The sequence below is a fragment of the Olea europaea genome, chromosome 3, assembly GCF_002742605.1.
Source record: "Olea europaea var. sylvestris chromosome 3, O_europaea_v1, whole genome shotgun sequence".
NCBI lineage: Eukaryota > Viridiplantae > Streptophyta > Magnoliopsida > Lamiales > Oleaceae > Olea > Olea europaea.
In genome coordinates this window covers 12,954,121-12,965,669 of record NC_036239.1, presented here as the reverse complement: position 1 = coordinate 12,965,669, position 11,549 = coordinate 12,954,121, and the positions used below count along the sequence as shown (strand labels likewise).

General features: G+C 34.8%; 1 protein-coding gene across 1 annotated transcript; it reads left to right on the top strand.

The window, feature by feature from the left end:
• The first annotated feature begins 1,202 nt into the window (after nucleotides 1-1,202).
• Nucleotides 1,203-2,340, top strand: LOC111378606. Its single transcript, XM_023001839.1, has 2 exons — nucleotides 1,203-1,328; nucleotides 1,828-2,340. The coding sequence occupies exons 1-2, from the start codon at nucleotides 1,203-1,205 to the stop codon at nucleotides 2,338-2,340; spliced, it is 639 nt and encodes a 212-aa protein (XP_022857607.1).
• The last annotated feature ends 9,209 nt before the right edge of the window (nucleotides 2,341-11,549 follow it).

Below are 11,549 nucleotides of genomic sequence, written 5' to 3'. Positions count from 1 at the left end.
ACGGATTAAGAAAACTTGTAGGAAGACAAGTTCATCGATGCCTCATTGATATCAAATCTTGAGGTAACATGAAGAGTATCGGTGGAATCCAATGCGCAACATGGGCCAACACATTTGGGAGATGTTGTAAGATGGAGGGAAGTGAGACAACTAGGCTATGTGGTCACTGGTCATCGAGCCGCTCGCCTCTTTATTGAGACATTGCTAGAAGAGTGGCTAGAGGTGGTTGAATCGATTTATAATTATTTATGGAAAGTTGCTGTGCCTACCTTACCTCGAGAGATTGATTATGAGGCCTTTTGTGCAGAGCTAATTGAGCGGTGGGAGCTGGCCCGACTTGAGATCACCAAGGACGATAGTGTACCTACCGAGATGCACATTCGTGAAGATGCACCTCCACCTATTTCGGATGATGAGGTTTAGTTTTCTAAGAAACCTAGAATTTATGGAGGCTGGATTAATGATTATTATAGCAATGATGAATAAGTGAATTTTAGTAGTTTTTATCAGGTTTAATTGTTGTTGGAGTTTAGTAGGATTTCTTTTATGATGCTGTGGAATAGCGCCAGACGCTTTTTTAATTTTTTTTGTCTCCTGAAGGATTTGTATGAGACAATAATAAAAGATGTTGAGCTATGAATCTTTTTCCTATGTTGCACAAATATCGTTGACTCCTTTAAATGAGATTGCAATTATTCTGGCATATAAGAATATGGCACAAGCGAGGACAATTGGAGAGTTAAAGCGGAGATTGATGAGTTGAAACTGGCCTTGGCTGCTCAAGTTACACCTCTAGCACCTCAAGTTGCTTAGGTTACACCTCCAGCACCTCAAGTTTCACTAGTTTCACAAGCTCCGCTGGTGCCACCAACATACCCGACTGCACTACCTGTTCCGATGGTAGAACAATTTTGTAGATGCCGACCACCTACCTTTGATGGTGGAAAGGACCCTCTAGCAGTTGAGGAGTGGTTGCATACTATCGAGAAGATTTTTTGGCATGTCTCTTGCCCAGAAATTCAAAAAGTATTATGTGCATAATTTATGCTAATCGGGAGAGCAGGCCATTAGTGGGAATCCGCATCACGTATTCGCATCGAGGAGGAACAATGGGATGGAATCAGTTCAAGATGGAGCTAATAGAAAAGTTTTTCCCACAAGCTCTGTGAGACCACAAGGAGACAAAATTCTTAAGGGGAGATATGGAACTTTCTGAGTGTGAGAACAAATTTGAGGAATTGTCCCGATATGCCCCACATCTTGTAAGTACCGAGCTCATGAAAGCAAAACATTACAAAAGGGGCCTGCGCCCAGAGATCGGGCAGATTGTGAGTTCATATGATCTCACCACTTTTCAAGCAGTGGTAAAGAAAGCTCAAACAGTGACCTACTGGGGGGGGTAAAGTTAGTAAATTAGGGACAGCGTAAGGACTTTGGGAAAATAAAGTGGCAGGACAAGAATAACAATACAAGACAGTTTAAGAAGCAGATGCATGCGTGTTAGTCAAGCAATCATGTATCCCAATGTCCTAAGTGCAACAAGTTTCACAAAGGAAAATGTCTGTATGGAAAGTATGTCTACTATAAGTGTTGTCAACCCTGCCATGTAGCTTCCTCGTGCCCATTAATTAAGAAACCTGAACAAAAAAAAAAAAAGGAAAAGAAAGGGTGTTTGCTTTGACTCACGATGAGGCTGCCAAAAATCCGGATGTGATTGTAGGTATTTTATCCATCTCTAATAGTCCTGTTTACGTCCTAACTGATTCCAGTGCGACACATTCGTTCATATCTAATGCATGTCTAGATAAGATTAATACTTCATGTCAGAAGAATGATAGTGTACTAGAGGTGAGTATGCCATCAGGTAGAATTATTTATACGGATAGGATAGTAAAAGTGGTACAGATAGATTTTGATGGACTGACTTTAAAGGCTGACTTGTATGTTATAGAGATGAAAAAATTTGATATTATTTTAGGTATGGTATGTTTTAAGAAGGAAGTAATTTTTCGAAGATCGGGAAAAGAGGAGTTCAGATTTTATAGATCTAGGATTAGGGCACTTCCTCGCATTATCTCAGCTTTAAAAGCAGAGAGCATGTTGAGAAAGGCTGACTGTCAAGGATATCTTGTCAGTCTTACGAGCAAATCCACTCAAGAGAAAGTATTAGATGATGTGCCAATAGTACGAGAGTATGTTGACGTGTTTTTCGAAGATCTATCGAGTACTCCGCCTGATAGACAAGTGGAGTTCACAATAGATCTGATACCTGGAACTTCCCCAATGTCCAAAGCTCCATATCGAATGACACCAAAGGAATTACAAGAGTTGAAGATGTAGTTTGAAGAACTTCTAGACAAAAGGTTCATTAGACCAAGTGTATCTCCATAGGGAGCTCCGATACTCTTTGTAAAGAAAATATATGGTATGATGAGGATGTGCATCGACTACCGTGAACTAAATAAGTTGAGGATTAAGAATAAGTATCCCCTTCGTAGGATGCATACGTGTTCTCAAAAATTGATCTAAGGTCAGGCTATCATTAGTTGAAAATCAAGTAGACTAACATACCAAAGACGGCATTTAGGACCTGATATGGGCATTATGAGTTTACGGTAATGCCCTTTAGCTTGAGGAATACCCGTACGGTGTTTATGGGCTTGATGAATAGAGTGTTCTATCGGTATTTGGACATGTTTGTCATCCTATTTATTGACGACATATTGATATACTCAAGAAAGTCTCATCAACATGAAGAACATTTGAGGATAGTTTTAGAAACACTGAGTGAGGAAAAGTTATATGCCAAATTTAAGAAATGTGAATTTTGGCTAGATCGAGTTGGATTTCTAAGCCATACTGTCTTAACATGAGGAATTGAAGTGGATCAGTCCAAAGTTGAGGCTGTGACCAATTGGCCAAAACCTACAAATGTTGGAGAAGTGCGGAGTTTTCTGGGTTTAGCCGGTCATTATCGAAAATTTATAGAAGGATTTTCCAAGATAGTGAGTCCTATGACAGAATTGACTCAGAAGGGTACCAAGTTTGTATGGTTAGAGAAATGCGAGCAGAGTTTCCAAGAGTTAAAAGATAAACTCGTATCTACACCAGTGTTGACTATTCCAGACGGTTCGGAAGGTTTTGTGATTTATAATGATGTATCCAAGCTTGGTTTAGGATGTGTTTTGATGCAACATGGGAAAGTCATTGCTAATGCTTTGAGGTAATTGAAGCAATATGAACAGAATTACTCTATACATGATCTCAAACTAATAGCGGTAGTACACGCCTTGAAGATTTGGTGCCACTACCTATACGAGAGCAAGTGTGAGATTTATACTGATCACAAGAGTCTCAAATACTTTTTCACCCAGAAAGAGTCAAATATAAGACAACGATGGTGGTTAGAATTGGTGAAAGATTACGACTGCACAATCTTGTACCATCCGGTGAAGGCCAATGTAGTCGTTGATGCATTGAGTAGAAAGAATATGGGACAATTGTCAATACTTTGTACGAGGCATGATCATTTGATCAAAGATTTTGAGAACCTGAGAATTGAAGTTTTAACGTCACCAGTAAGGACATCGACAATGTTAGCAAGTTTTACTGTGCAGCCGACACTCAGTAACAGAATAGTAGCTGCTCAGAAATATGATTCCTTTTTGGAAAAGATCAGGGCTGATATGGGAACTGAGAAGAGGAAAGGATTTGAAATAGCCGAAGACAAAGCCTTGATGTTTAAGGTTTGATTGTATATGCCGAAGGATAAAATATTGATGAATGAGATTATGATTGAAGCTCATTCCACTCCTTATGTTGCATACCCAGGTGGAACTAGAATGTATAAAGATTTGCGTGATAGATTTTGGTGGAGAAATATGAAGGAGAATATAGCTTTGTTTGTGTCTAAATGTATGGTTTGTCAACAAGTAAAAGCTGAACATCAGAGGCCGTTGGGGCCATCGAATCCTATGGACTTACCCGAATGGAAGTGGGAAAAAATTGTAATGGATTTTGTCGTTGGTTTTCCTAGATCAGTGAGAGGTCATGATGCGATCTGGGTGATTATAGATCGACTTACAAAATCTGCTCATTTCTTGCCAGTTCAGACAACCTATAGCTTAGAACAGTTCGCACAGATTTATATCAGAAAGATTATGTGGCTTCATGGTGTTCCAGTTTCTATTGTATCGGACACAGACCCAAGGTTTACTTTGAAGTTTTGGATAAGCCTTCAGAAGCTATGGGTACCAAGTTAACATTTAGTACTACATACCATCCTCAGACTCACGGACAATCTGAATGAACTACCCAAGTGCTTGAAGATATGTTGAAAGCTCGTGTCCTCGACTTGGGTGGTAAGTGGGAAGACCATTTACCTTTAGTTGAATTTGCGTATAACAATAGCTTCCAAGCTACTATTGGTATGACACCATATGAGGCTTTGTATGGTCATCGATGTCGTTCGCCATTATACTGGGACGAAGTTGGTGAAAGGAAAGTTTTAGGTCCAGAATTAGTCGAGAAGACTGTGGTGGCTACACATAAAGTTAGATCAAGAATTAAGACCGCCCAAGATTGTCAAAAGAGCTATGCTGACAAAAGGAGAAAAGAATTGACTTTTGAGGTTGGAGAGAAAGTGTTTCTCAAAGTGGCACCAATGAAAGGAATACTAAGATTTGGGAAGAAAGGGAAATTGAGTCCAAGATTTATTAGTCCATTTGAGATTCTTGAAAAAATTAGGAATGTCGCATATCGTTTATCATTGCCACCCGAACTATCAGCAGTGCACAACGTATTCCACGTTTCTATGTTGAAAAAGTATATTTTAGATCCTAATCGTGTGGTGAATGTTCGATCACTAGATGTTTAGAGTGATATCACATACGAAGAAGTTCCTATAGTGATTCTAGAGAGAAAAGACCATGTTCTGAGAAATCGAAAGATTTCATTAGTCAAAGTCCAGTGGAGTAGACATAGTGAGAGTGAGGCCACTTGGGAAAGGGAAGAAGACGTTTTAGCCAAGTATCCGGACGTCCTTAAACAAGTAAGTTAAATTTCGAGGACAAAATTATTTTAAGTGGGAGAGAGTTGTAGTGACAAAAAAAATAAAAATAAAAATAAAACTTTCATAATTGATTGAATATTCAAAGCACTAATCAAACACGTTTGAAAACTTAGTGGAATAGTCAAGACATTTAACAACAAATTTAAATCCATGAAATGAAACATCAAATTATTCTTTTAATTGTTTAATCATATGAAACGGGTTTTTTTAACTTTTCATTTCAATTTATTCAAATTTCTAACATGTGTGAGATTTATACATGGAATTATATAAACACTATATGTTTCATTTCTTCCAAGTCATTTATACCCTCCATTTATACATATACATAAAATTGTTTTGCCCCTTCTCCATAGCCTAAGGTACTTTTAATCTGAAATTTTTCTAAAGAGGAGGCAAAGAGTATGCTAAATTTTTACGTATTGAGCACAAAAGGGTATTCAAATTTCAAGCATTAAGGTAGGGGTGATCTCGGCACTTATGTAAGTGGTTTAAGAATTATTTGTTTTCGTTTTGCATCAAACTCATTATTGTGTCACTCATGATGGAAGTACCATTTGGTGGCTCAAATAAGAGAAAGAGATTGAAGATAACACTATTATTGTGTTACTCATGAAGGAAACACCCTTTGGTGGTTCAAAATAAGAGAAATAAATTGTCGATGACATGAATAATCAAAGTTTGCATTTCTGAAAACATATATATATTTTATCATTTAGTATAGTGTCTTCCCACTGAGTATTATTCACAGTACTCACACCCACTATAATCTCACAGGTTGATTTGAGGCATGGCGGGGGTTTGGCATGGTGGCAAGTGCTCGGCAATTTGAAAAGCTCTCAACTTTCTAGTAAAATTTTCAATTTATGTAAACATATTATGAATAATTAGACTGCACTTTTAAAGATGTTTAAACATTTGTTTCGTTCAGTTTTATATGCTATTCATGTCAACCATAATTTGGAAACGTTGGTATGACTATGACCGAAGTTTATTCACTACTGATTATAATTCCAGATTTTTTCTTCCATTTGAAAATGGTATAATTTGGACTACGTTGCATATTTTAGAGTGAAATTAATGGCGTTTGAAAGATCTATGAGTCTTCTAATAGTGACTTTTGGAATTTCCTTAAAACATTATTTAGAGAAAAAGTTATGTCCATCTTGGTAAATTGCGTTGTTTCAAATCCGGGTTTTCCATCTAGCATGTTCGAGCAATATTTTCATGCTTCAGTCGTTATTATCAAGCTCCCAAATTTTTATATATGGTAAATATATGAATTCTTCAGTCCCTGTAAAAATTTCATAAATTTTAACAAATATTTGCTAGGCCAAATATATTTTTCTTCTGCTGTTGTCAATTCGAAATTGCTTAATCGCCTCCAAATGTTTTCCAAAACAAAATTTCGCCATAATTTTATAAGTTTATATGAATAACTACTTCACATTATATTTTTATATGTTTTCAAAACCCAAAAACTTTCTAATTTACAAATTACTTTGGTTAACAACAAAGGGGTTGATCCAAAGAAAGATTGATTATTTTTAACGCTATGGGTTCCGAGAATTCGGAGCGTTACAGGTTGTGTTTCAAAGGATGATGGTTTTGCATATGATCCCATCAACTGGAACTATCTTTTGTGTTCTTGCAGCCAGTGGGCAATTGGGTTCCATTAGACCTGGGACTTGAGTAAATGAGTACATCGCTACGTGTTATGAAGGACAATGGCAGTAGACATTCCTATATATAAATTATAATTCTCTTGTTATTATATGCGGGAAATGTGGCCATTTAAAGCGGTGTTATGATGTTTTTCAGCATGATGAATGAAATCGATGTTGTCACCAAGAATACAATAGTTTCTGGTTATGCAAAGAATGGAAATTTAAATAAGGCTTTGTATTTCTTTAATGAAATAAGAACAGCTTGCTACAGTCCTAATACTATAACCATTATCTCCCTTCTTCAAGGTTGTACTTCCATTGGGGCTTACTAGCAATGGAAGTGGAGCTGTTGGGATGATGTACCATGATTGACATAGGTTTGGTTGATATGTATTCGGTGTTGCTAGAAAGTGTTTTGATGGAATGCCAAAGCATAGGCTACAATTATAGTAGTGTATTGACTTATTTTTGTTAATGTTATATTGTTTTAAAAAACTTGTAAACGAATTTTTGAACCCACAATACAAAAAGTTCGGTTCTACCTCTGGTAGTAACAATGGCATGTGTCGCAACATGGCCATGATGATCGAAGAGACGTGTTGCTGCCAAATTTGTGTTGATCAATTTGACAACCCAGCATAACGACTCCTCTCTTCCTTGATTTCAACATTTTGTTTTCTATCCTCATGTTCCCATCTTTCTTCACATTTTAGGCAAAACACAACATCAATTGTTTTGGCATTGAAGGCTTTGTTTATGCTTGTGGCTATCATACATAACTTCTTTGTCTACTACAATGGCTCAGGATGAGTTTGGAATGGTTTTAGCTCTGTCGCCTAACCATGATGCAGGATGTTCCTTATCGATATTTTGTTGTAGTTATGGGTTCTTCATTAGTTTTAGAGTGATGATTGGCGTACAGGGGAATTTTCACAGGGGATTCACAGATCCTGTATAGTAAACATTACTCTTAGTTTTATCTGTCTTGGCCCTTATCGAGAACTAGATTGATTATTTATACACGACGATTTTCAGATTCATTGACTCGTATCATTTGAACAAGGATTTGTATGTGAGAATTTATTTTTTTCATTTTTTTTTGGGAATTAGATTGAGAATTACATATTTATTAATTTATTTTGATATTGGAGCCTTGTGATGTACATACTTGTATTTTATCTATTGGAAGAAAACAGGTTGCCCATGTAGGCACCTGACCCGAATCGCATGAAAACAAGTGTAGAGAGGGGTTGAGTTTTTTAATTTGAAAATTATCCTCCCCACTACAAATAACTCTCATACAACTTCCATTACTCCATGATTATAAATAAATAATTAATTAATTAAATTCAGGTATAGGGAAGAGAAGGAAAATACATGAGATGAAAGACTTGATTTTGGAAGTATATCATCTCAAATTGGATTTTTGATTTTGGACATTAAACTCTTTTCATTGTAATTGAGTTTTTGACCAGAAGGGTATTCTTAGTAGCAAAGAAGCAACAGAAGGCAAGTAATTTAACCTCTCGTTTTCTTGGGATTTCAAGTAAGTTTCAAAACTCCAAACTTAGTTATAAGCATGCAAGCATGTTTTACATTGGTATCAGAGTCTAAGCAAATTGTTTTCTTGCTTAAATACACGCTTGAATTGGGTAGAAATAATTAAAATGCATGTATGTTGTTTTCTTCAAAAGCTTGAGCATTATTAACGGCAACTTTTGATATGCCTCATATAAATTCATGAAATTTATACTATATGTTAATGATATTATGGAGAAATTATATGGAAAATTTCACTTCGTTTGGTTTTATATTTTGGGTAAAAATTCGAACTCTACTTGAGAAAATCGAAACTTCATCGCATGATAACTTCTTGTATGTTAAGTTTCACGCTGCCTATTTGGTATGGGTGGATAGATCTTTTCAAAACCTTTCCAACAGCATAAAAACATAATTTTGGCCTTGAATTGAAGAAATTACGGCCTCCCGAAGTTTTGGATGAAATCTAAAAAATCAAACATTTTTTAAAACAATGAACAGTAATAAAAAAATGTGTTGCACGTGGAGATGATAAATATTCCATTCAAATTGCATGTTGGTCCTCACACTTTTGAATGTTGATTATTTTAAATGCAATTTGGAAAATTGCTTGTTAGTCCTTACATTTTTGAATGTTGATTATTTTAAATGCAATTTGGAAAATTGCTTGTTGGTCCCAAAGCTATTTTTGTATTTTATTCATTCCAATACCAATTTCAAAAGTTATACGTTGGTCCCAAATTTATTTTTTGGAAGTTGATTATTCCAAATTCAATTTAAAAGATTGCAAATTAGCCCCTCAAATATTCTTGATTCTTTTTCTACAATTAAAATAATTTTCGAAAATCAAAAATATTTTATTTTATTTTATTATTGAAATAAATTTATGAAAACATTAAAAAATATTTTTTTGGACTTGATTAAATTCAGAAATTTTTTATAAAAATCAAGAATATTTATTAAGTGGTATTTGCTTAGTGGGAGTTATTTTTTTAGTGCTCTCATTTTTTTAAATTAAAAAAAAAACTCCGAAAGTGTTTGATATACCATATTTTCTATATGTTCATAAGAAGCGTGGATCTTGATTAGATTATGAAAATCTATTTGACTAGTTTTCAATTTTTGAGTATGATTAGATATGGCTAGATCAGCACGCGTTTTTAGCATCCTTAGAGGAGAAGCCGACAGAGCATGGGTTGTGGAACATGTTGAAAAATTATGTGCTTATAGAAACTATGAAATGGATCCACGATATAACCTGGTACAACACATTAAATATCTCAAAAAATGCATCGAGAAGTGATACATTTGGGTAGCCTCTATGATGTGAAAAGTATGTATCATCTAATAAGAACACTTTCTAAACATTGGTATGACGTTGCTATTGAAATTCTGGATAATTCAACCTCTATGCTATAGCTATTTGATCACGATCTTGATGAGGAAATGGAATTCTAAAAATGAGAATTTTATAATTAATTTAGATATGTATGGTTAGTTCAAATTATCGAACAATATCTATATGAAATTTTATTTTTCTATGTTTAGTAGTTATTTAAAGAAGTTTAATATGATTACATGTACATATTTACTGGTGGAAATGGCCCGAGTCGGCTCGGCTCGGCCCTTAATCGCACGAGCTCGGCTCATCTCGTTCAATTTGGGCGAGCTTGGCTCGGCCCACAACCTCGTGGGCCGAGCCGAGCTTGGGCTTGTGGGCTCATCAATTTTTTTTCCTTTAAAGAGTTTTACAAATAAATGAAATAATAGAAAACACTTTTTAAAAAAATAAAAAGTGTTAAAAAATACAAATAATTTAATGAAAAATAATTTTTTATTTTTTTTATTTATATCATATTGTAATACTTTTCATAAAGTATAAAATATTTATATAATGAAGACGAATTATTTTTTGAAATACATTTAAAAAAAATATATTTTTGATTTCTTTTTAAAGTAAATAAAATGTAAACCCTCCTCCTTTATCAGAGCTTGGGACCGGCTACATCAATTTTAAGTAGGCGGAATTAAAAATTGTATACGAACAATTTGTTGTAACATGTACAATTTTTTTAAAGAAAATTAAATTTAACGATTAAAAAATAAAATTTTTTTGAATAATATAATTAAATCAAATATTACTTACCTAACGACATGCAATTTCAGCATATTTATCTTGTAGTCGAAAATGAGCATCCTGTCAATCCTTCAAGCACATTAACGCTTCCAAAACATCTTCTTTCAGTTGGCTCCTGATATCGGTCAAAACCCTTTTACCTGCACTAAAAGTAGATTCTGAAGCAACAGTGCTAATCGGAGGTGTCAGTAGATCTTTTACAATTGCAGAAAAAATTGGCTAACGTCTTTCATACTTTCGCCAGATGAACTTTTTTTAATTGTTATGTCTGTTGGCATATTATGATTGAAGTAATCAATTAATTCGGCAGACACTGCATTTTGAGTTTCGGCCGATGTTTGATGAGATGCAAATGTAGATGACAGGGCACTAGATGAACACATTGCAGTTGCATCATATCTAAATGTATTAATGCCTTGAAATAAATTCATTATTTCGGTATCATCTTCTTCAATTTCAGCAGAAGGAGTAGGTGTAGAGGGTACCCGACTAACATTCGCACCAATTCTTTCCGCTTATAAATCATACATTCCACATAATGTTTGCTCCAAATTCTTATAGGTGATAGGTGTATCAAGTATTAAAACTTTATTGATTTGATCAATTACGTATTTAGTTCTCGAAATATTATATCAGAGGTCCATTGCGCATGCTAAAGGAAATAACATAGGCAGTTCTTCCCAATATTTTCTAAACTTTAATTCCATAGCAATTATAATTTCACTAAAAGCAGGATCATTTTTATATTTATGGAATGTTGTTGCAATTTTATAAAGGTGTTCAAGAACCATATAGCTTGTGGGATAATAAACTCCGGATAAAATCTTTGTGGTCTCATAAAAAGATGTAAAAAATCATTTAACTTTCAAAACTAAAATCCAATCGGATTCATTTAACATACCATCGTCATCACTTCTAACTTGTCTATTGTTATAAAAGTCAGTTATTAAATTTTCGAAACCTTCACATAACTTTAATAGCAAGTAAGTAGAGTTCCATCTATGGCCTACGTTGCTAACAAATATTTTAGCAGTCGTTATCCCTAGTTCGACAAAAAAATCTTCAAATGCTTGTTTTCTACTAAGAGAGATCGTAATATATACTAATGCAGTCCTAATCCTTTGAAGTTCATCCT

What these genes read in the sequence shown, in the direction of transcription:
- LOC111378606 (XM_023001839.1), top strand. Translation starts at nt 1,203, where the DNA reads ATGGAACTTTCTGAGTGTGAGAACAAATTTGAGGAATTGTCCCGATAT. An exon ending in GCCCAGAGATCGGGCAGATT is followed by an intron (nt 1,329 to 1,827) that starts GTGAGTTCATAT and finishes ACTTCATGTCAG; the next exon opens with AAGAATGATAGTGTACTAGA.